The sequence below is a fragment of the Dunckerocampus dactyliophorus genome, chromosome 11 (genome assembly GCF_027744805.1).
Source record: "Dunckerocampus dactyliophorus isolate RoL2022-P2 chromosome 11, RoL_Ddac_1.1, whole genome shotgun sequence".
Taxonomy (NCBI): Eukaryota; Metazoa; Chordata; class Actinopteri; order Syngnathiformes; family Syngnathidae; genus Dunckerocampus; species Dunckerocampus dactyliophorus.
Window position 1 is genome coordinate 13718560 of NC_072829.1, and position 26422 is coordinate 13744981.

General features: G+C 40.4%; 1 protein-coding gene across 2 annotated transcripts; it reads left to right on the plus strand.

The window, feature by feature from the left end:
• slitrk4 (SLIT and NTRK-like family, member 4) lies at nt 1-26339 on the plus strand. 2 transcript variants are annotated; one of them, XM_054792421.1, is made up of 3 exons: nt 1-945; nt 1520-4049; nt 4307-26339. In XM_054792421.1, the coding sequence occupies exons 2-3, from the start codon at nt 1562-1564 to the stop codon at nt 4408-4410; spliced, it is 2592 nt and encodes an 863-aa protein (XP_054648396.1). In that variant the 5' UTR covers nt 1-945; nt 1520-1561; the 3' UTR covers nt 4411-26339. The 2 variants fall into 2 exon arrangements, with proteins under 2 accessions (XP_054648396.1, XP_054648397.1); XM_054792422.1 differs by having other exon boundaries at nt 1520-26339.
• Nucleotides 26340-26422: the final 83 nt, after the last annotated feature.

The window sequence follows — 26422 nt, forward strand, 5'->3', positions numbered from 1 at the left end:
GCGGCTGAGAAAGGAGCGAGCACATTTACGCGCCTGGATGCGGCAGGAGAGGAAACTAGACAAGCTTCTCCTTCTTTTCCTTTTTTCCCCTCCCTCCATTTGGACACGACTGGTGGTGTCATTTCTAACTTTTCTACACCAAATAGATTTTTTAAATGATGGAAAGCACAGAGTTTGCTGCGCCTCACCTGCACCGCATCGGACTAACTGCGGACTAACTGCGTTATTCATTTTTTACGCACCGCTTTTCTGTTTCACCATCATAACAACTCACCTTTATTTTTGCAACCAAATTGACAGTTGAAGGACTGGACCGGGATAACACTTAAAACGCTAATAAGTGGAATGGAGGTGTGTTGCTTTTTGCTTCATTAACCCGCCGGTGCGCAACTTCAGCACTCCGGATCTCGCCAAATGGGATCGCTCCTGCCTGCTGAGACGGACGCACGGCTTTGACACTCCTCCCATCATGCTTCTTCTCATCCTCCTCCTGCAGTGAAGAATAATAATACGATTACAAGGATGGCTGACTTGTGGCATCGCATCGATGTGCACCTCCTCACGCCGAGGACTCGCCGGACGCGCCTTCAAGAGCTCTAGAATCTAAGTCCTTTATTTGGCTCGAAGCCAAACGAATGTTCTCCCATGGAGGTGGGACAACCTTGGGGATCAAACGACGGGAAGCCCGTCAACAAGAGACGCATCGGGTGAAATAGGAGCTCCTGTCTTCACACAGCACGCCTCCCCAAACCCACCCCGGCGCGCGTGGCTGTACGTTGATGTGCAAGCAGTCTGCATGGAAATGAAGGAGCGGAGAAATCTTGTTGCGCCCGTCAACTGTACTGTTTCTCCGTCGGCTGGGAGCGCTTCTGCAGCACCTTTCCACCCATGCCCCATCGATGCCGTCCCGCTTCTCCAGAAGGAGCCCAACACCCCCAGCTTTGGGTAAGTACTGATTTATTTCCCATGCATTCGTGTGCGTGCTCTCATTATAAATAAATCATGTCCAATGTACATTTCGAAAACCTTTTCAAAGCTTTTGTTGTCATGGGCAAAGTCCCAACTGTCCCCTGTGCTCCCCCCTCCCCCTTCAAATGGGCTGTTGCTGGCTTCCAACGATGATAAAGACAACTGCAGTCGTTTGACTTTGATTGTGATGAATATGTGTACATGAGTCCATGAACATTGTGGCTCCACAGTGTCATGTGTGTGCAACAGCTTGCGGGTATGATTTCCTCAGCAATATGTTGCTGCTCACGGAAAACGTTTTTATTTTATTTTATTGTTTGCCTCCAGCGTTTCTGTGTGGGTGAATTTTAATACAAAATCCAAAAAAGATGGTGTAAAAATATTTTGTATTAATTTCATGCATTTTTACATATTAATAAATACATCCAATGTAATTAATTTTATGTTTAATACTACACAAATTAATATTTTCGAAAATGACATTCAAATTGAAGTTTGTGGTAGACTTTGGCTTGCGCATGCATCTGACATTTTCTCCCTTTCTCCAAAGGCTGCTAAATGATTTTCTGGGGTTGGACTTTTAACCGACGAGATGATGCTCGTACTCCTGCTGGCAGCCTTTTCCTCCTACATCTCAAGCTCCTCCCTATCCTCCCCCATGTCAGACGGACCCCCGATGGCAGACCCTTCTGCTCCGGACTTGATGTCTGAGACTTGCAGCGCCTGCTCGTGCATGTCGGTGGAAAACGTGCTGTACGTCAACTGTGAAAAGATTGCCGTTTATCGGCCAACGCAGCTCATCCCGCCGGTGTCGTCGTTATATCACCTCAACTTCCAAAATAACTTTTTAATTATTCTCTACCCAAACTCGTTCCTCAACTTCACCCATGCTGTGTCTCTGCAGCTTGGCAATAATCAGCTGCAGAATATTGAAGGTGGCGCATTTATGGGGATGAGTGCGCTGAAACAGCTGCACCTGAACAATAATGAGTTAAAGGTGCTGCGAGCAGACACTTTTCAAGGAATAGAAAACTTGGAGTACCTTCAGGCTGACTACAACTTGATCAAGTATATTGAAAAGGGGGCATTCAATAAACTGCACAAGTTAAAAGTGCTGATTCTAAATGACAATCTCATACAGGCACTTCCTGACAATATATTCCGCTTTGCCTCCCTCACACACCTGGATATAAGGGGGAACAGGATCCAGAAGCTTCCATATTTGGGAGTCCTGGAGCACATTGGACGGATTGTTGAGCTCCAGCTAGATGATAACCCCTGGAATTGTACATGTGATTTAGCGCCTCTCAAGGCATGGCTTGAAAACATGCCGTATAATATTTTTATTGGAGAGGCGATATGCGAAACACCAAGTGACTTATATGGAAGGCTCCTAAAAGAAACCAACAAGCAGGAGCTTTGCCCCATGGGTACAGGATCTGACTTTGATGTTAGAATGCCACCTGCACTCCCTGATACGGGTCAATCACCCTCCAAAATATCCCCCACCTCTGTGGTTCCCGTTACCACAAAATCGTCAAAAACCACCGACTCCTCTAAAGTTTACGGTAATGGCATCGTGGCTGGTTCGCCCCCATTTGGAAGAAATAGCCAGATGGTTTCCTTTCAAACACGGACACCGCCTCTGCTGTGCCCCCAGCCCTGTAGTTGTAAAACCCACCCTTCTGACTTTGGCATTAGTGTCAGTTGTCAAGAAAGAAATATTAAGAATTTAGCAGATCTCATTCCTAAACCCCCAAATGCCAAGAAACTTCACTTAAGTGGGAACTACATTCATGACATAAGCCCGACCGACTTCCAAGGGTTTGAAGGTTTAGATTTGCTGCATCTTGGCAGCAACCAAATTGTAACTGTTCAGAAAGGCGTGTTTTCTAACCTCACCAACCTCAGAAGACTGTATCTGAACGGGAACCAGATCGAACAGTTACACCCTGAGATGTTTTTGGGCCTCACAAATCTACAGTACTTATACTTGGAATACAATGCCATCAAAGAAATTCTAGCAGGCACATTTGATTCCATGCCAAACCTACAACTCCTGTATCTCAATAATAACGTTTTGCGCAGTCTCCCCGCCTACGTGTTTGCTGGTGTCTCTTTAGCCAAACTCAATCTGAAAAACAACCACTTCATGACCCTGCCGGTAAGCGGTGTCTTGGACCAACTGCGGTCTTTGACCCAGATAGACCTAGAGGGGAACCCCTGGGAGTGTTCCTGCGATTTGGTCGCTCTCAAACTGTGGCTAGAAAAGCTAAATGATGGAGTGGCTGCTAAAGAGGTGAGATGTGCCTCTCCTGTGCAGTTCACCAATATTGAACTGCGCCTCTTAAAAAATGAGATCCTGTGCCCTAAGCTGATAGCACGGCCACCATTTATTTTTACCAGTGCCACCCCTCTTTTGACTTCATTGTCGCCTGCAGGGGTTGGAAAAGCACCTCCAGGAGGGCCTGTACCTCTGTCAATCATGATCCTTAGTATTCTTGTAGTGCTAATTCTTACAGTGTTTGTGGCCTTCTGCCTTCTAGTCTTTGTCCTCAGAAGGAATAAAAAACCAGTTGGTCGACAGGAACTGGGGAACCAGGAGTGTGGGTCAATGTCACTGCAGCTTCACCGGCACGGACATAAGTCAGGCAAGAAAGGTTCTATCCCAGGAGATGATTTGGGAGGCGAAACATTTATCCCTCAAACCATTGAACATATTGGCAAGAGCCACACATGTGGGATCGGACGCTCGTCGGATATGGATGCTGGGTTTAAGTTTGCTGACTCGCAGAGGCAGAAGATTATCCTTCGGAGTAGCGCAGACAAGGATAAAGACGCACTTTCCACCCTGGAGCGCAACAAGCGCCTCAGCACAATCGACGAACTCGAGGAATTCCTACCAAATCGAGAACCCAGCATGTTCATCCAGAACTTCCTGGATGGCAAGAGAGATTTCAACAGCATTGGAATGGGCGGATATGAAATCCGTTACCCAGAGAAATCTCTGGACAGAAAGATGAAGAAATCATCGCTGATAGGTGGGAACCACAGTAAAATTGTGGTGGAGCAAAGAAAAAGTGAGTATTACGAGCTGAAAGCCAAGCTCCAAGGAACACCTGATTACCTTCAGGTGCTTGAGGAGCAGACTGCTCTAACTAAAATGTAGACATTGTTGTCTTTGATTCAGTACAGTGATTACACACAGACAGGATCGTTTCACACACACATATACAGGCAGAAAGATGGTCGTACTTTTCATTCGCTCTTTCTCCCTCTGTCGGCGCGCACAACATTTAACCCCAACCCTTTTCTATCTTTCTTTATCTCTTTGCAGCCAGCTGTGCGCACACACTCCCACGCACACACACACATACAGCAAAAAAGTGCCTTCTGGAGATTCTTAATGACCAATGCATAGATGGACTACAAAGTTTTTAATTTGGATCAGCGAGGATATTGGTGAGAGTAAACGACCTATGGATCAACTTACCACGATACCGCAGGACAGCCTAAAAACAACAGACTGTCGTTTGCTGCTATGGAAATGGCTACTTTGTTTTTTTTATTTTATGTTTTTTTTTTTACTGCCAAATCAAATGCTTGGAAACTGTGCTTGAGAATATACCTCGCAGGCTCCATCCCTCATTTTCAAACAAGAAAAATGGAAACAGAATAATGAGGGCACCTCAGTTGTTTTCTTCTATGTATCCGATATAGCTACTTCTGGGATTAGTTACAAAGGATGAATCCATGGATGCTACCTTGCTTTTTCCCGCTTTGTAAGGATATTTGTTTGTTGTTAGGGAAGCTCTCCGGGGCCGGCCGCAGACTTAATGCCATTTTGTCCGGATTATAAGCAAGTGGCAGAATACCTGTCAGGCTAAATGGCTCCTGCTTTGTGTTCACAAGAAGGCAATGCACTGCAGAACTCCTTTGGGAATGATTTCATGACTTGTTTCCTTTGTGTAAAGAGCCATGTTAATATATAGTGTATTCTGAATGGAGCTGTGTTACCACTTCAAGTTGCGACTTCAAGCTATGTTTTTGAGGGAAACGGAATCAGCAACTACACTGTCAAACCATGATGTTTCTTAAAAATGACAACCCGAGGATAAACGAGTACAAAGTTGCTTGCCATGTAAGCGTAACTTGGAATTTATTTTGTAAGTCTTACATTATTTGTATCTGTGGGACTGGTTTGTAAATGACAAAGACAAAAACATGCACACACACACACACACACACACACACACACACACACGCTGTATGGCCGAGCATCATCATCAAGAGACTATAACTTGGAAATGTCAGAGATATGACTCAATCAACGATTACACCACCCTTGTCAGCTTTCAAATCATAGTCAAATTATCTCAAAACATAGTTAATTTATTTTTTCTATGCAGGGCTATTTAAAGAGTTTATGGTATTTTACCCCAAGAAGAAGTAACTTTCATCAGCGCTAAGATAGGTCACGGGTAGACGTGATTGTTGATTTGTTCAATGTTTTTTTTTTTTTCCTTATTCGCACATCTCCCGCAGCATCTTGTAAAAGGTTTCCTCTGAACATTATGCAACCAAAATAAATGTGCATTCAACTTAAATAAGATTCTGGATTGTGGTGACATTTTAAAAGTGTGGGGTCCGATTCATGTCATAAAACAACATGTGCAATATTAGGAAATACTCCAGTCATAATGGCTGTTTGTTTTCATTTATTTAGTTTGAGGTAATGTTGTTAGACAGGTTCTACTTCAAAATTCATTACTATACCGTCTTTATTTAAAAGTATTGTTAAGTTAAACTGATGAGTGTTCGTTGCAAAATGAATAGAATGTATCTTGGAAAGTATAATAAATACAATTTTCTATCAGTCAGAAATCTCTTGTGTAATGGCTAATTTTCTCTTGTACTATCATGTTCAAATGAAGGTATTAAAATGAGCTATTGTATTCGCACCGTGTCCCCACAACTTCTTTTTTTCACTGTTTTAGGTTTCCCACAAAGCTTTACTTGCTCAGGCAGATTTTTAGTTGACTCCTTCACTGTCTGATTGCCTGATAGTTTAGCGTTGCATGCATGACAGCTCAGCTAAGTAGAAAAAAAAGTTGGCCTTGTGTGTTCGTGTCAAGGAAACCGGTTGGGGAAACAAGCATCTGCGTATTCATCTGCAGGCTATGAAAACTGTGTTTAATATTTTAATTCCAAATATACCAAGGAGACCAGAGACTCCCTCATTGCTGAGAATGTTTCGGAGGAAGCGTCAATTCAAATGTGTCTTTATTTTGTCCTTATTTTCCCTGTCTGTGGGAGAATTTTGTGCCACAACAGGTATAAAGGTTTCTTCTGTTCCAGGCACAAATCAAACATTCATGCTCGTTCCATTTCAGGGTAAAAAAATTCAGATTTCCGTCTGTGTTAATCCAACCTATGGAGCTTTTGGGAAACAGAGTAGCTGAAAGTATGACTCATTCAGACGCCAGAGAATTGTCCTCATTAATTATGAATACTTTGGCAGTTCTGAACTAAAAAAGGATGTGGGAAAGGGGAGTGCATGGGATATGTCCACACCGCTGAATGAGCTCAGTTTTACACGTTATTTGTTATTATATTGCTTGGTAATAATGCAACGCATATATACGTGGATGCTTGATGGCGAATTGGTTGCATAAGTGTCCACTCAGTCCACCATGTGTATAGTATTACAGTTACTAGTTATTTTCCCCAAAAAAGTAATTGAATTAGTAACAGAGTTACTTCATAAATGTAATTAGCTAATGTGGAAAGTAATTATTGTGTAACATTTTTTAAAAAAGCTTCAATGTGTAAAATAATCGGGATTTAGCATTTTAGAGGTGTTTGACAGATGTTTGATGGATCACAATGCTCCGGCTCACGATTGTTGTATTGAGCTCTGAGATGTGACGTTCACGAACGAGTCGAGTCGTCTGAATGGCTCTGCTAAGCGAATCGTGAGAGCCTATTCCCGGTGGCATGTAAGGACGACTTCTTGTTATATCTGATATTTTTATGGATGCAAATCGGTTCTCATTGTTCCTTTAAAAGAGTCGTTCGCAAGAGTCGATTCTTTCACTAACATTATGTCTCTATGAGCAAACAGAAGAGCGGATAACAGCTGTCAAATATCCGTTCATAATAACGCAAATAGTGCAAAATACAGTAATCCTGTGCCACTTTGCGCTTCAAATTTTGTAGCTTTACTCTACTCCCTTAAGGTTTACATATTTTTTGCTTAAATTAAGCATTTTCAGGCATAAAAATGGCTAAACGTAAGTAAAATACAAATATAACACATTCAAAAGACACATTCAAGACGTGGTGATATGTAGCATTCTACACTGGTCACCAGGTGTCAGTCATGATACTGTTATGTTCGGTGAGACACACAAGCACCAGGCTTCACTGCAGGAACAACAGGCTTTTATTGCATTCATTTATACATTTAAAACATTTCACTAAAATTAATTAATCACGCATTTTAACCCATAAAAAACACGTGACAAACACTTTTGAAACGCCCGCGTTAGTTTATCCCGAGTAGGGATCAGGCGAACACACTTTTCTGTATTTTCAATCTTTTAGAGACAAAGTTGTCTGGAGGATGTCACAAAGTACAGCGCGCTGGACCTCCGCTCATCAAGCAAGGAGCAGGAATTTCTAAAACTAGGAAGGGCCTACTCTGATATGCTATCCTTGAGTCTCGCCCATGCAGGGGCGTTACTCTCTTCTCAGTGGATCAGCGTGTCAGACTATGTGTTAGCATTTAACTGGCTCGAGCTCGTGTCACTCAAGGGTGTGTGTGTGTGTGTGTGTGTGTGTGTATGTGCGCGCGCTATAGTGTGCAAGCAGAGGCAAGCTTGATAAGGTTGCCAGGCAACCTGTCTGGGCAAAATTCAAGTAACAGTGCAACCATTGTTTAAGCCTACAGTAATTTTATTGTATAATTCTGGTCAACTCTAACACTTTAAATGTCCTAAAATGGTCTGTGTTCAGCTTTCTGCTTGACATTAACTCAGTAAGTCCCTATGTGATGGATATACAGTAGGCCCTCGTTTATCACACTTAATTGGCTCCAGACACGACTCTGATATTATCATTATTGTTTATAAATGGAATATTTTCATAGTTACAGCATACAAAACATGTTTATGACTTTCTAAATGAGTTATTTAACACGATCAGAGCCATCGAGACATGAAATAACACCCCTATTAAATACACCACACACCTATCACCGGATATACAGTATTAGACATAATCAGAGAAAATATGACATAATATAGACTCACACGTGTTAGCATTGGAAGAGTTTCGTGTTGTTGTGTTTTTTACTTCCTGTTCTGTGCAGTACTTCCCGCAGTGACTATTGTCTCATCAATGTAACATTACTGACACCTAATAACCAGTGTAAAATAATACATACCATGAATGCATCATCTGAATGCCTTATAATTGTACTTTTATTTTTGCCATTTTTATGCTTGAAAATTAAGGGAAAAAAATGGGTAAAATTTGCTTAAATATTTTTTTTTCACTACTATATGGTGCGAAGTGGTGAGAGATTACAAACTACGGCCATTTCTGACATAGATAATATGCTTTGTCACCTATAAGACACAGCTAACACAAAGTTTGTCTTTAAATTTATAAAACATATATATATATATATTTTTAGCCTTTTTACAAAAGAAAAAGTATGTAATAAAATAAAATGGCCCCAGCATCCTTTAACTTTTACATGTGTGGCCCTCGGTGGAAAAAGTTTGGACACTCTTGGATTACTATATAGAAAACATTTGGAGTGGTCACCATGTGACTGTCATGTGACTACTCCAGGCCATGGTTTCCCCCAAAATGGCAGGGTGTCTAATTTCCAAAAGCTCATTTTAGGACAATTCCAGTTCTTTCATATTTAAAAATTTGAAATATATTTCATAGTCAAATATCACAATGCAACTCTTCTTACCATATTTATGAGTTTATATAAAACAAACTAGGAATATGTGATTGGCTTTTATTTTTAAAATTACTCTGGAAAGCCTGACGCAACGTATTTGCCACAATAGTCAAAATGGGAACAAAATTCTTACTTATTTTTCTTCGTTTTCCAGAAATTTGCTAATATTTCCAAAATGTTAAGGAATGTCAATCAAATGCAAATGTTAGACAATTATTTTAAAATAATATACATTCTTTGTAGTACATTTGTCGCAAATCTTTGACATTAACAGAGCATTTTATTTTAAAAAAGAATCCGTCTGCGGTATATCACCCATCATTTTCCTTGAAGCAGAAATGGGCCTGGGTCCTTATGGGTTAAATACGTAAACCAATAAGTGCAGAATGGATGGACGCCAACCGCCGTCTGGAATTTTTAAATAAATAAATCACGATGAATCCGTTTTATTCTGCTGTCATGAATAAAATCCAAATGACAGTAGATCCTTATGTGGTATGACATTTCCATTAAATGTTTGGTTTTGTGTCGTCCTTTGGTAAGTGGCTGCAGCAGCAGTGTGTGTCTATTGTCAGTCCGCGGCGTGTTCGGGAATGTGACTCTGGCGGTTTTGGCATCTGTTGTGGTCAGGCTTACGTTTGAAAAGGGATGAAAGGGGGTGGCGTCTCCCTGGTTGCTGCTAATTACTCAGTGCATCCCCGATGAGAGGGAAACCATACCTTGCCCGACCCCCACACACACACACCCCGAGCCAACTGCCTCATTAAATTCACATGTCACATCCACCAGTGCCGTTCTGTTGCGGATATCAGACTCATTTTTAATGACATGGTTAAGGCTGTTGGTGTCTTAAACAGTCAAATGTGAACTGTTTGAGTTGTGAGTCAGTGTTATTCTGAGTTTCAAAAGCCCTTGAGCACAAAGACTGAAGCAACAATTTGTAAACTTGCACCAGAACATAATGTCACAAGCCAGAAGCAAAATGCTGCATTTTGTCTTTCTTGCTCCTATTTTTGCTTTTACAATAACAATAGAATACGTTATTTGTTTCAAATCATATTATATGACTTAAAAATACCACAAAAGTGCCAAAAATAAAAGGATAATTAGAGCCACCTTATAACGTGTCAGAACCTCTTAAAGGAAATCATTGAGTGAGCTAAAGTAAAAGTCATAATTAAACATTCATAAATGAGAGTATTATTGTCTGTCTTTTGATATTTCCCCACCATCATGATTTTATGCGTCATGCTTCAGTTCTTTGAACAAGGTTCTGAGTGAATCACAAAGGCGGAAAACGCTTGAGGTCTTGAAAATTCATTCAGTTTTATGTGAAATAAGCTCTCCGATGACTGCTTGGTTCTGATGCATACAGGTCCAGAGGTATTTGAAGTGCAACATCATTTTTATCCTCCTGAGACCCAGCAATGCATTGTGTCCTCTGTACGAGACAAATAAAATCTGTCACTAGTCACACCATTTTTGCGGTTTTTGTGTTTTTAAAAGTAGAAATTGTGTGATTTTTAAGTGTACTCAATAGTATGAGGTACAATTTTTTTCATATACAGTAATCCCTCATTTATTGCTGTTATATTTAGCCAGGCTAGCTATAGCCGGCAGGTATACCTGATATATTTTTGTGTCTCAGGGGGTGTGATACGTCACCACAAAGGAAACAACCAAGATATTATTCAAATGTGGACTTTCACACAAGTATGGCATTCATCATTTTCAGAATTTCAACATTACCTTCATTTTCAGGGGCTCAATAGTATTTTGAAAAAAAAAAAAAACGATAAAAACCTGGCGTTTATCAAATATTGAGTCAGTATTTTCACAAAAAATGGTATTACCATTTTGGAATTACAGGGATTTCATGCACAGAAGCCCTATTTTTAGGGGCTCCAAAACATTCTTTCGACGAGTGATGTTTGGTGTTTCTCCCTCCCTAAGTGGCTGCTTCGGGCCCTGCAGCCCTGACGGGGCCCGAAAACATGAAATAGAAATGATTTGTGGAATCTTGTCTTACAGTTGCTTATAGCATGAAACGTTTTTATACTTCAGGTCTGTAGTCACAAAGTGGACAAACACGATTCATCTTCAAACCGCTGTGTGTGAGTGTGTCAGGGGTGTGTGTGAAAGACATGAAAATGCTTTGCTAACTAGCCAGGGTCCCCAGGCTAAACCCTGCTTCGGGCCGCCAGATGTCCAGAACCTCCACTGACCAGTGAAATGTTGGGAGTCCATGGAGAACACCGTGTTCTGGAGATGCTTTGTCAGGGCTTCACTTCAGCCACAGCAGGCCTCTGACTTATTTACCCCCTAAAAGTCTTCAGCTGCTTCCGCAGTATGCTTAGGGTCATTACCCACCTGCACTGTGAAGCGCAGTCCTGTCATTTTGTAGCAATTGTCTGAATGCGAGCACAGTGTCGTCAATCCATCTTGTTCTTCTGTCAGCAGCCACATCGTCAGCAAGCACCAGTGATCCTGGTTAGATTGGCAGCCGTGCATGCCCATGCCATGCTTGACACATGATGTCAGATGCTGTTCTTTTCCTTCAACTTATGTTTCTCTTCCCGTAATTTGATCCGAGTTCAGTCCAAAGAATGGGATTCCAGGACACGGGGCGGGGGGTTTCCTGGCTAAAGTTGAATGTGGCTTTTGTGAGCATGAATGCTGCCTGTGGTTTGCACCTCGGCACATTCACCAAGCTGTGATTATACATTTTTCAACTTGACTTCTGCTGATGTTGTGATGCTTTTTCATCATCATTCAGAGCATTTTTTGTCACCGTCTTCCAGGTCTTTTAAACTCACCAGTGTGGCATGGCTCAGGTGGTAGAGTAAGGGTTGCTAGTTTGATCCTCTGTCCTCCCGTGACCATGTCGGAGTATGCTTGGGGAAAATACTGAACCCCCAGTTGCTTCTGATGCTGCGTTGTCAGTAGGTAAATGTGCTAACAGTGTCAAGTGCTTACAGCTTACGTACGTAGTTCTATATATTTCAAGAAAAAAATCTCAGCTTTGTGATATAGGTGAAAAAGCGTACGAACTACATGTCAACTTTCGCTCTTTGCTCTATTTTTCCCATTTTTCCTTTTTAAAAAAAAAAATTTACAAACTTTCTTCTTAAATAATAATATATAATATTTTGAAATTATTCCCCTAATATTTTAACTTCTTATCCAACCTAATTAAAAAAACACCTTTATTTTGTTTTGTTTGTTTCTCATATTACTACTTTTTTTTAAACGACTTTTCAACTCTATGTTACTAAAATTAAATTATGTTTCCACATAATATTACAAGTTCATTATCTTTTTTTTCTTAGAATACATTTTTCTGTTAATAGGTTGATTTTATTCTCTTATTCTCGCTTTTTTTTTTTTTTTTACATTTTCCATTTCCACATTTAACATTTCAACTTTTTGCTTGTAAAATGTATTGCCTTAATTATGACTTTATTACCATAATATTTTGTATTTTGACTTTATTCTACTAACAGTATCATTTTTTCCACAACCTAAATTTCCAGAAAATTACAACTTAGTTGTTTTGTTTGTTTCTCATAATATTAATCCATAATATTCATACTTTTTTCTTTAATATTTCAACTTTGCTTTATAACTTTATTGTGATGTTATTCTTGTAAAGTTACAACTTTTTTCTCCTAATATTTTGACTCTATTCTTGCAAAATTATAGCTGATTTTTCTTTTTTTTTTTTGTTTTTTTCTTGTTAAATTATATTTTTAGAATGTAAGCATGTAAGCCAGTCATAAAACAGACCCCCCAGTAAATGACCCCCAGGCCGCACTTTGGACACCCTTGGCTTAGTGTATCTTGAAGTTGGTTCTCGGCCAAATGACAGTGATTTCCGGAAACACGAGTCAAAGAAGGTGGCAGCATTTCGCCTGAGAATATTTCTAGTTGTTCGTCGTTTGCAAGGGTAGCTTACTGGTGTTTGGAAGAGAACTTGAAGTACATCAGTTGTACCTCTGAGTTTGGTTAGCCCTTGAGCAAGAGGCTCTCACGACAATTTGTAACCTTTCAGGACAACACCACGTTAAAAGCTGGAGGCAATGTCTTACATCAGAATTTTCTCTCCCTTTTCGTCTTTGTGTTGGATAAAGTACTTGGTGTGGGAAAGATAATGAGCTCCTGACATCCAGCTTATAAAGTGCCAAACCCTCTTAATGGACATAATTGAGTGAGCTGAAGTAAAATTCATTATGAACGTATTATAATATGTCTCTTGACTTATGGCATGAAGAAGACTTTGACTAGAGTAGGTTTAACAAATAAATATTACATTTGGAATTAAATGTATTCAGCGCTTATTCTGTTCAGGGTCACAGTTGTGCTTGAGCCTATCCCAGCTGACTTTGGCCGATCCTAGTTTGACTTTCCCAGCTCCGTTGCGCATCTATGAGGTCATCAGCGGCTGCCTCTGTAGTTCTTTGCTAGCTAACACGGTAACATAACAGCACAAGCCTCTAAAACTTAAAACACGTTTTTATAGTTTTACAATTAGAGTTTTACATGCATAAAACAACTCTAAATACATAAAAATGACAAATGAAAGGGACAAATGAACATATAAGGTTACTTTTACCTTCACTGAAGACATGTTAGACGGGCGACGCAACTGGGGGACAATGACTTCCACTTCCGATAAGCTAACACAATGCCAACAAGGAAGTTCTGTGATGAAAATACGTTGAGAACACAGTTGGACTCACGCTGTGTATCAATGACGCGACAAGACGTAGGCTAACTGGAAAACATATGCGAACCGAGGCGAACATTTCTGCCGTAAACCGTATGCTAACCGAGGTTTCGCTGTATGAGTTTATACAGTGTTTATTTTGTTGCGGAAAGCGGATACAGCAAATGCCAATGAATCTTTTATCACTGATGGGACTCAAGATGGGACACAGATGTTCACGCAGGACAGAGTGCTGTTTTGCTAGGTTGTATATAACTGAGAGGCAAACCTCATATTTTGGCTACTGTGTTGAACTACATTAGAGGCACACAACCGCAATATTAATACCGTTCAATAATTACCCAGTGCCATTTCAAACGAGACGATGACTTATCATCAACTCTATTTCATTCATCCCAATGAGTGGTGAGGTGACTTCAAAGTCATTGTTGCAATTATCCAGTTCATTTCAACTTGAGTGCGGCTGCTTTAGTATCACATGGGCACGCAGAAGGTGATTAATGTGCATCTGTTTCCTCTGGGTGCCAAACTACACCTGTTTCTATTTTATTACATTGATCTAGGAGATATCAATGATGGCATGGGAACAATTGCAGACAAGTAAAGGAGACGTACTTAGAATTGAGGGAGTGCTTTTAGAGGTTATTCGCTTGTGGGTATATCTACACAGGGATGTGTGTTTTGTGTGTGTGTAATATCCTTGGGGAGTACAGCCAAAGCTTCCCTTTTGCTCTCCACTTTCTAATCAATAGCTTGAATTCCATCATGTAACCTTACTGCACAAAATGCATTGTATCTGTTTTGTCATAATGATAAAAACAAAAAAAAATTGTACTTTTTAATGGCTTTTGGCACAGTGTAATAGATATAAGTAATTCATTATATATATTGTAAGATATTATACTAATTTGACACAAAGCTAAAATGTCGATGTTTTGTTTACCGAGCTTCCGTATCCTTCATTTCTTCTGTTCTTTGCGCGTCCACAACTCACTCAGCTCCCCTAGCAACAGAACACTTTCACATCAACAAACACAAGTCTTACATACAGTATGTCCTATTTTCTCTTATTATGGCTACTATATTGGGTAGTAGGAGTGTAAAGGTGACTATAGGGGTGTTATTTCATGTCTGGAGGGATCCAATAATGTTAAAAACCGCATTATCATGAACAAGTTCTCCATGCTCTAACTATGAAAACATTCCATTTCACTTATCACGGTCGGGTCTGGAACCGATTAAACGCGCTAAACGGGAGATTACTGTATACATCCCTCGAAGGACTATGTTGGACAACCCTAACTGTGTGATAACCAGCATGCCTGCAAGGAAAACACAGTGTACTGGTCACTATTTGATGGACAGCTATAATGGAATGCACCAGCAAGCTAATAGGATGCCACCTCTGCAGTTCCATCTGCAGTCATCCTTCTTACTTTTATCCAAACTGCCAATTTGTCCAGTTTGCCTTTCTGTTTCCATCTCTCCTGTTGTCTTTTCTCTTTGCTCTTCCTGAACTGAATTATGAGCCGTTGTCTCCCCCGATGCCTTGTGATTGATTGGGTTTTCCAGCTAACTAATGAATTGGTCCCTGAAGGACCTGAATGGACCATCTTTGGTAGTAATGTGGATGCTGCTGAAGACAGCTTAAAGACTCCTGATGCCACAGATTTTGTGCTTACTGTGATTATTTAGAGATGGTGGGAGCCATTACGGATAGCCTCACGCTTTATCTCATTGGGAAATCCCCCAAAGAAATTATCGTCTGTGTTAAAGTTGTGAATGTTTAGGAGGAAAGCGTATAAAATACTGACCGTGTTTTGTATGAAGTAAAGTGCATATGGCTTTTTAAAGTATTTCAGTGTTCAGTAACATACTTTTAGTTTCATGCCTGATTACAATGCGGCACAAATTCAGCAGTTTTCAAGGAATAATTGATTAGAGGTGTGCTTATGCCACACTTTCAAACGTATTGTTTTCTTTGCGTCGAGGCCTCTCATCCACAAGCGAACATAGGTTTTTGTCCTTAAATCTGAGCTTTTAGAAAAACTCTGGCTCGTGTTTATGTGTGAATGGCTAAACAAAAATAAATCACACTGTTCCATGAGGTTTGTAAAAGTGTACGCTGATTTTAAAAATAATGTAGACATCGTTGTACATCGAATCTATCACTATTTTGCCGGGGTGCACGATAAATACTGGAAGGATTATTATCGGGCAGATATGATAAATCTGATAACATTAAAAATTGCTCAGATAACCGCACATTTTTAAGAATGCTCCAATGAGACCAGCTTACCTGTACTAATCATCCACCTGAAACGCCAGCTTTGCTACGATGCCTGGGGCTTGTTCCTATCGAGATGGCGTTTGAAAAGTGCAAACAATTTGCCAGAGACTAGGGCTAAAGCGATTTGTGATTTCATCATGAAAATGATGGCACTGAATGGACAGCCCTTTGCCATCGTTGAAGATACCAGCTTTTGTCGGCGAGTAAACCCCCTGGAGCCACGGTTTGTACTTCTGAGCTTTTAAATTTTTTTTCATGTTTTGTTAACAGTAGTGATGTCACGATATTTGGTAAGGAGAAATCTACAAGTACAGTTTGTGAAATCCAACATTGTTTGAGTTGTTCTTACCTCCAGGTGTGCACAAACTACAGGTAAATCTAAATTTAAAAAAAATAAAAGATATAACTGTTATATAACAGTTATTGTTATCGGCCTTGAGAAGCAGGAAGTTATCGATTTCAGTTTTGGCTACTATTTGATGAACAGATGTGTTATAATTCATGACCTAGTACGCTGTGGTCACTTTTTCAGGTTTCTGATTGACCGAAATGTGCATGACAGCCGGTAAATGTGTTTTTATGTGGACAGACGTATTCGTTTTTGTAATTATATATTTTTACTCACAAATATGCGTTTTTAAAAATATCCATGTTCGTATGAACATGGCCTTACAGTAGTAAAATAATAGCTTCCAAATCATTTTGAAGATACATTTTGAAGGTTTTTTTAGACGTTCAAATAATTTATTTCCAGACAACCTAAAATATTTACTGCGACTTCAACTTAACAGTACAGTTCTTACCTGATCTGGTGTTGGTCATGACAGCTTCATCCTCCATTAAATCATTCATTTTCGACAGATAATCCCGTTCAGGGTGACCTTGGACTGGTCACCAGTCAATTACAGGGCATTTATTGTGTGGACAAACAATCGTTCACATCCATGGACAATTTAGAGTGTCCACTTCATCTAACAAGCATGATTTTTGGACTGTTGGAGGAAACGGGAGAACCCAGAAACCAAGCACAGGGAAAACATGCAAACTCCACGCAGATACAGTGTTTTTTCTGAGCCAGGGTATGACTTAGCACCAGTGCTTTGCCTTTTGATCACCAACAGTGCCCGAGTGAAGTACTTGAACTGTGAGGTCAATTCCTTTATTTTCCTTTATTTCCAGGTATTCCAGGAATGCACAACTTAGAAGATGTCACCTTTTGTTTGAACCCACCCATTTGTCATGTCAGCGAAAGTATCGGAACATGTTACTGACAGATGTGCTTTTTGCCCAGGTGTGTCCTATTCATTACTTATTCAATCAATACATAACGATGTGAAAACCATTGAAAATGTATATGGTGAAAAACAAGCAAATCTGAGAGAAGATGGAAAATCAGTCAGAACAAACAAACAAATATGACAAAAGGAGAAAATGTTGCATAAAAGTCATATTTTGATTCGTTTGTGATCAACGTTATCTGTTTAGCTGTCAGTCACTCCCTATCAGCATCACGGTGGTACATGAATGTTAACAAAAGTGCAAATGAAATTCACTTTCATTAATATTCATTAGTAGTCCACATTCCTCACTGCACTGTTTGATGGATGTTCTGGCTGGTGTTGCAAAATATTTTGGGGCATTTCCGTAACTGTTGTCCAATTACATCAAAATATGGCTTTTGCTAACCTAAGCTATACCCATAGTGTGAGTTATAAGCAGATATGTACTATAAATTTGATTGATATTGCCATCTAGTCAAATAATGACAAACTAACCTTGTTATGATATGCAACAAGAAAGGTTGGTCTTGATATTTTTATACATATTATATGAATTTGCATGGCTGTCCTATGCATATGCCTGCGTCTACATTGTTCAATGGGTAAATATGGGAGTAAATGCTATTGGTCATTGAGACCATTAATCTGCGGCTCACCTTCACCACCATGCAATGCGTCATTTGAACAGTCCTCCGTTTCCTCTCATCAGACCTGAATGAGTAAGTTTTGTTCATGATACAATCACTCCACGGAGTAGATTAAAGCCTGAAATGCACACCAATCCAGGATTCAGTGCAAAATAACCGGTAAACACTCCCTCAGACTATTATTTTTAAGGTTTCTAGTACCAGCTGCCATGACAAAGTGTAGTCAGGATAGTGTAGTTAAATGTTGATGTATATTGACAATTTTGTGTGCTTTTACAAAGGACAGCACAAGGTTCAGACGTCCTGGAATACCTGGATGCCAGATGCAACAGGAGCGGCTTCAGAGCAGAGTAGGAGTGGCCAGGAGTTAACCACCTCTGTGATGCACCACAAGAGAGAAAATTAGCTGACAACACGAGCGCACTTCTTGGGCTTGTGTTGAGGGGCACCTAAATTAACATGCCCAGACAAAACCTATCTACCAATTTCTGTGCCTTTTTTTTTTCAAAGTTCATCACGTCAGGGTTTTTTTTTTTTTAAAGTCCTCAGTCTACGAACGAGTTTTATTCTTACAACTGCAATGTAAGTGCAGTTTTATTGTGAGTCAGCATTTACGCCTAAATGATTCATAAATTATAAAATAACACCGAGGTCACCAAGGTGTACAAGCTCATACTGTACACACGACACATGAATGACACATTTAATAAATAAATAAATAAGAACAACTTGTTAATTTTATCCCTGGGGATGTCTTGCACACTGTAAGGGGGGTTGCAAAGGAGGGAGAGACAGGCTTATTTAGAGGAAGAAGTCTCGGTAATGAGAGCACTGCTGAGCAGTCACTGTCCATTTCAAAGGAGCAGATCCTTTCACATGTTCAAAGATACCATCTTTATCCTTCATGATGGTTGCGGTGTTTAATGGGCTTGGACCGGACATGCAGCCATTGTTTTTTTGGCGTTTCTCCACTTTCTGAGCTTTCACAATCTCCAATTTCACTTCACTTTTTACTTTCTGCATCAGAATCTGCATCTAAAAAGGGGATCTAGTTCTCTTTTCATTTTGTACATCGTTTATGGGAGTGCGTTTGTAACACGGATCGTCGTAACATGAGGACCGCCGGTGTGTCTTTGATACATTTTGCACTTTGTGTTTAATAAAGACAATTTTATAATTGAGGAAGCGTGTTTGTCTTCAATTTGCACTGGAATAGGATAATACCAGTAATCCCTCGTTTATCACGGTTAATTGGTTCCAGACCCAACCGTCCTGAGTATATTTTTGCGAAGTAGGATTCAGTATTTATATTCTCCTTGCTATAGCATAGAAAACCTGTTCACGACCTTCTAAATATTTTTTTTGAACATAATTATTCAGATTTACTCTTGTATTACCCAATATAGTAGCAATAATAAGAGAAAATAAGACATAAATAAGACTCATGCTCGTGTCTGTCGCAGTGTTCAGGTGCTAGGGGAGCTGCGTTGCGCCTATTGTGAGATCATTCAGTATAAAAAATAAAAGCCTGTTGTTCCTGCTTGTGTGTCTCGCTGAACATAACAGTAACATTACTGACACCTAGTGACCTGTGTAGAATCTTACATGTCATCGCGTCTGAATGCCTTATACAGTATCCATCCATCCATCCATCCATCCATCTTCTATACCGCTTCTCCTCTGGAGGGTCGCAGGGGCATGCTGGAGCCTATCCCAGCTGACTTCGGGTGACAGGCGGAGTACACCCCGAACTGGTCGCCAGCCAATTGCAGGGCACATATAGACAAACAACCATTCACACTCACATTCATACCGATGGACGATATAGAGTCACCAATTAACCTAACGTGCATGTTTTTTTGGACGTGGGGAAAAACCCACGCACGCACGAGGAGAACATGGAAACTCCGCACAGAAATGCCCAATGGAGAATCGAACCCAGGTTTTCCCGAAATCCAGACTGCTACTGTGTTGGTCAACATGCTAACCACTAGACCACCGTGCGGCCCGCCTTATACAGTATGTGTATTTTATTTCATTTAGCCATTTTTAGTCCTGGAAATACTTAATTTAGGTGAAAAATACGTAACATTTGCTTGAATATGCATATTTTTGACTAATAATAGACCGTATTCAACCATGAAACAGTATCATTTATTAATTAATATAGTTTAAAAAAATACAATAGAGTGAAACTGCAAAATTCAAAGAGTGACGTGGCGAGGGATTACTATATACCTGCATGATGTGTCGATGTTTGAACTATAAATACACAGTGCAGATATCAAGGATGTCCCCATCAATACTTTTCTTTAGGACAGCCCCCCAGAGTGAAGTTGAGAGCAGGCCTTAGCTTCAGTCTATTTAAGAATGCATACATGCATAAAGCAGTTAATGTGCCATCAGAAAGACAAAATGGTGCAACAAAGTTGCCCTTACGTGAGTCCCTTCTGTATTGCAACCTTCTGGTAACGCTTGGACAGGAGGCTGAATGTTCACATACTGAATCTGCCTGTGAGCTCCTCAATAAAATCATCCCCCATGTTCCTCACAAATGTTATGAAGTACACAGTGGGGCGTCGCCATTTTCTTGCTGAGCTTAATTTTAGAGTAATTTATTTTCAGAAGGCCCATCCATGTTCCTTTCGATATCTCCAGCGCCACATCTGCAACCGGTCTTTCACTGCTCATCCTACAATTGTAGGTATGCTTTTCAAGGGACAGCCCGCTAGTGTTTGGAAAGGGTTTCATGAGCAACTTCTGCACTGAGTGTGCTGGATCACCAGTGAGGTAATGTCCAACATCATTGCCAGTTTGTTTTCCCCCATTAACTGTCCATACTTACAACGTCCCCCAAGAACACTGGCATCAAGCACACTCCCTGGGAAGCTGACACACACGTGCCATAGGAGTCTTTTGCTATCCACAACCGCTTGCAGAACGCCTGAATGCCATCCTTTGCGGTTATACAGTAGTAGTCTCAAGGATATTCTCTTGGTGCAATTATTGGAATGTTGCTGCCATCTTTGGCATCAGGAATCATGGCGTGTACAGGAAGCAGAAGCACCCTGATGACAGCATGGCAAAATTCCTGGACACAGATGAACACGTTCTCAGGCCTGCTACAAAAAGATGGCTAATGGTCCTGTATTCACTGTTTCCAGATGGCAATTGTGACCAACTTTTGGCCTGGGATACATACTGTAAGCAGTAATGTGTGTTTTCTTTCCTCCTGGAAGGCCCTGGTTTGATCGCAGATGTACCGGAATGTCATCCCCTGTTGCGCGGTGAATTCCTTTACCATGGAGTCCCAAAAGTTGGACAACCTCGGCCTCGCCATCAGCAATAACGTGATCTATAACAAGTCACATACATGCTATCAAATGCCTTATTACGTCCATCTAACTGCTGTGTCATCAGTGCAAGCATAGCGGCGGATAAGTAGCCAAGCTACAGGTTGTGGTTAACAATGGCTAGCAATTACACATTTATTTGAAATTTCAAATGTATAATTATCTTTTGCTGCAATAACAACAGAGACAGCAGCGAATATGATGATAGGTGGCCAGTAAAAGTTGATCAGTCCATCTCTTGCAGCACTTGCATGGTCACAATGAGCTCCTCCATCTTCAAGCAGATGGAATGTGGGAGTGGTAAGTGGATTGTGTTTTACATTGACGGGCATCTGTGGTGACGTGGGAGTTTAGGTAAGCACCGAAGTAGAACCTGGTTATCTTGGGTGGAAAAGGGCTAAGAGAAGTCCAAAGCTAAAACCTCCTGGCTATGAACCAGACGTGCTGAGTCAGCCTTCATATGTATTAGAATCCTTCATTTTTACACCTCCGTGTTTCTCATATCTGTCCAAAGATGAGGCCTCATCATCAGAGTGATTTATTTTTGGCGCGGTGTAGTTCATGTTCATCAACCCTGGGATGACAGCTACTATATTATCACATCATATTTATGGCATGTTTATTGTTTGACCGGTACTTCTGTAACACATCACGTCACTCAGATGCACGTGACTTTTTTTTTTTTTTTGAAACTGCAGAGATCATCATGCTGCTATAACAATCCAGACAAATTGTGCCCCTGTCCACCAGAGGGAGGCTGACATCACTGCACCGCCCTGGCGGGCACCAATGAAGCGCTTTGGATGAAGTGCATTACGGGAAAACGTTAAAATATATATATATTTTTTTATTTTCAACTCATATTGGTACTTGCATTGTATATTTCCTACCCTTTGAGTGTTAAGTTGCTGTGTAATGAGTTTAGCTTTCTTTGTAAAATGACACAGTGACACTGTAATTACTTCCTGCGATTTCCAATGGGTTGACAAGCTCAATGTGACTTCACGGATAGCTCGTGATTGGCTCCTGCCGAAAAAAGAACAACGGTTTCCTCACTGACCTGCGAGCAGCACAGAATTTAAACGATTAGTAGTAGTTCTGAAGTAATCCAGATGTCATGGGATTAGAATTTAGCCATAATTAGCTGCACTGTGGTATAAGTCGCAGGTGTTCAAAGTTTTAAAAAAAAGGTAGTGGCTTATACACTGGAAATTACGGTACATGCTAGGGCCTGCAGAATTATGAGTGTGCTTACATTCATTCCTTTGAAGTGATTTTTGTTTCTGTCTTAATAAATGATGCACATTGCTTGTGAAAGCATCTTGATACAGATACTGATCACCAAACAAAAAAGTTGTATGAATTGGCAAACCAAGTGGACACTCAAGTGAATTGTGTACCTTCTGTCGTCTGGTGGAGCAACATTTAATTGTTCTGCCTAAAAAAGGTAAAGTCAATTCATCACTTTCCAACCAATTAAGAGAAATTGGATTATTTCCGGCGGCACATGTGGCTGTGAATCACTGGTCCAAAGTATGAGTGTGCCAACGGTGTAGGTGTTTCATGTTTGCTGATTTATGAAAATGGGCAGTACAGCTTGTAAAATATCTAATTCTTAGTCTGATGTTATTGCTGTCTGCATATTGCATAGGGTCAATGTTGCCTACTGCCTAAATCAAAGGTATTTAAACTAATTGATGTTTGTTAACAGTAGCTTTGTTTTAGTTCATTTCAGACGTCCTGGAATACCTGGATGCCAGATGCAACAGGAGCGGCTTCAGAGCACAGTAGGAGTTAATTTGCTGCAGTTTTTGATGTACGCTACATAATCATTGAATAAACCATTACAACTGGGACCTACACAAATACAGGCATGCGTAAACTGAAACAGTGCATTTTGTTTTCCTCGTGATTAAATAATGCATTTACCTTGTGTGAGTATTTCTAAACGGCTACACGGGTTATGGAACCACTGATGGCGTACTTCCACAGAACTACTGTCTATCTCTGCTTTGAGAACAGGAACCCAACATCAACATGGAAATCAACATCTTTAGAGAGGATTGATTCCCCATTTAATATATCAGTGTTTATTTTTCTTGTTTAATTTTTTACATTTGCCTTTTAGTCAACCACTCTAGGAACTTCCAGTCCAATTGCAGACTGCCGTTCTGTCTCTCATTGTCTATATGATACATATGTTATGTTGTTTGCTTTGCTTGTCACAACATGTGTTTTGCATTTTGGAGCGTCATATGGTGCACCTTCGAAATGTCAACTGCCACTCGTCGATCTGCTTCCACAGTGGAACATGTGCGAGATGCCTCGGAGCGCTGTAGTCTGTGGTTCCACTCAGCGCATGACGCATGTTTTCATTCAGGTTTCCGCTTCTGTTGGTATGATACAACAAGCGTATTTGTGTGTGTCTGAGGCAGCAGAAGAGAAAGAGCCAAGATGATCTTTTTGTTCAAATAGCGGGTGTTTTGTTACCCAGGGTTGGGTATCGTTTACATATTATCCCATACCGGTGCCAAATAGGTGCTTTTGAACCACGTATGTCCAAAAACAAGGCCTTTTTATTTGAATGGAACTTTGTGACATGCAAGTTGAGCAGAATAGTAATTTAAAAATTTCAGTAATGCAAATAAAATGCTAACTAAATAATTTAAATTCACCAATATGAAGTAGAAGCCACAAAAAATTCAAAGCAAAAAAAATGCAAGATTTTTATTTAGCCTTACTGTTTTGGTGCCGAGTATTTTTCCTATTTTACTTGTTACTTCTCCAGATTATTTTCTTGGGACAGACCAAGCTCTGTAATCTTGGCGATATAGAAACGTGTGCGAGTTACGACACCTCATCCACCGCTGGGTGCACTGGTTCCTACCGTTTACATCGGCACCAGCGGCATTTCAATACCGAGTTTCGGTACGCATCCCCGCTTGTTACATAAGCTATCAACAATTAAAATGAACACAACAATTGCATGCAAAGCCACACTGAGCCACATTGAGAAAGGCAGATCTTCACAACAGCAAACGCTGCATCACATTTGCAGCTCACTTCGCAGTGGAAGAACTGAGACCAAATGTTTGTCTGTTAGTGCGTGTGCATCAGTGACACCTGCAGTGTCTCTTTACCTGTACTGTTAGCATCTCTCTCTCTCTCTCTCTCTCTCTGCTGCTCGCCAAGCCAGCCAGTGTTGATGATGCATTAGAGAACAGCACGTGTGTGTGTGCGTGTGTGTGTGTTTACAGAGCACAGAGATTTAATTGACACCCACAGAGAGAATTATACAACCTCTCAAACGCTCTCGCTCTCTGCATGTGTATCATGTTTTTTTCATCTGTATGTGCAAATGCCCACCTGTAAAAGCTTGTGAACACAATCTCTCGTGAGCACGGAAAGACTTTCTCTCGGTTGTTTCTAGAAATTGTTGACGTCAGTGTGTTGCCGATGTGCCCTTATCATACTTCCTTCCATCTCCCAGTGTTACTCATTCAATATTCCCTTTCTCAGGATCATCCTGCAATGGTGCTGCATAATGAAGACCTTTAATCTATTGTCTCTTTACAACATGCTCACACACACTCAGGGGATTCCAACGCATCCCACAGGCTCTTATCTGCCTGTGTGTTTTGATATGCATCTGCATTCACTCACAAGTCTGGATCATGATACTTGCAAGGACCCACTAATGACTTGCAGTGTGTTTATATTGTTGAGAAGACATTACGGCATCACTGAATAATTGTTATGGCTGCTTTGCATTTGTTGCTCAAGGTAAAAGCATTTTATCACATCAACTGGCTGCTGGTGAGTATTCTTCATCTCACAATGACAATAACAGACGGCAGTTGCTGTGATGCAGTGATTCCAAACCACCGTGCTGGTGTGGAATAGTTTTCTGCATGCGCAGCTATAATTATTCTATATAAAATGTATTTTTGTTCATTGGAACGGCTTCATTGGATTTACCTGATTTCCTGTGGGAAAAAATGCTTCTGTTGTCGTACATTTGAGTTTTTGTCGGACCTTTTGGAACAAATAAATAAGAAAAACTGAGGTACTGTATTTGTGGTCGTCTATGTATACCAGCGATGCATAGTGACAGGCAGAACAACGGAATTTTCTTCCACTAGGGGGCAGGAAGTACATCATTAACCAGTGTATCCACCTAAAACAAGAGAAAAACACCATTTTGCAGTGGGATCAATTTTTTCCATTGCTGTATATTAGGATTGCAACGATACAGGCATTTGGGCTATGGTTTTGGAACGTTTTTCGTGCGTAAAGAGAACCACTTTTTTCCTCGCAAAATTCTCTCTTTATTATTATAGTCATTATTATTATTAAATGATGTGTCCAATGAAGCGTCGGCATGAAATTGCAATCTACTGGCAGGTAATTCTCCAATAAAAAAATCAAAATATTGATACAGCAAGCATACAGAAAAATGTAAGGATGTGTACATTAAAGATGCTAAAAGCAATCCAATGTAGGTCAGTGTATTTTACTATAAACTATAGAAGCGTTGTGTTGTCGGTGACAAAGCAAATGAGTGTAATATCTAATAATGCTGTATATTTCATTAGAAAGAGCATAGAACAAGCTGCGGGCCCGCTGGTTTACATTGTTTCTTTAGGAAGTTGCAAATGCAACAGTAAGCGTTTGAACAAGGTGACGATTATTTTATTTTGAGTAAAGTTGCAGCGCAAAGTAAATAATTGCAGCAGTCGGAACTGCTCTCATCTCTGCGGAACAATGGCAGCATGCTGCTTTCATCTTTTCATGTCGCACTAATCTTTGTCCCTTTACGTAGGCAAAGTGTTCAAAAATCTCAACGTCAGGGCCAGGAGGTCCGGGTTGCCTCTGCGCATCGCCAACACAGACGGGCAGGGCTGTTGTCGCCTATGCTCTCCGATATACTGTATACTCTGTCCTGTAATCTGTGGCCAAATGCATCACCTTTCGTCTGCTTTTAGGCAGGCTGACTGCCCGTCACTTGAAATATGTACAGTGTGGGAGAGGGCTTTTCCCCAACTTGCACAGGCACGTGCTTTAACGCAGCATTATGTAATAATCTTGTACATTTTCACGTCATTATGTAATAATTTTGTAATGCAATTCTTGAACGCATTTTGTAATAAATGTTGCCGCATTTTGTAATGACTTA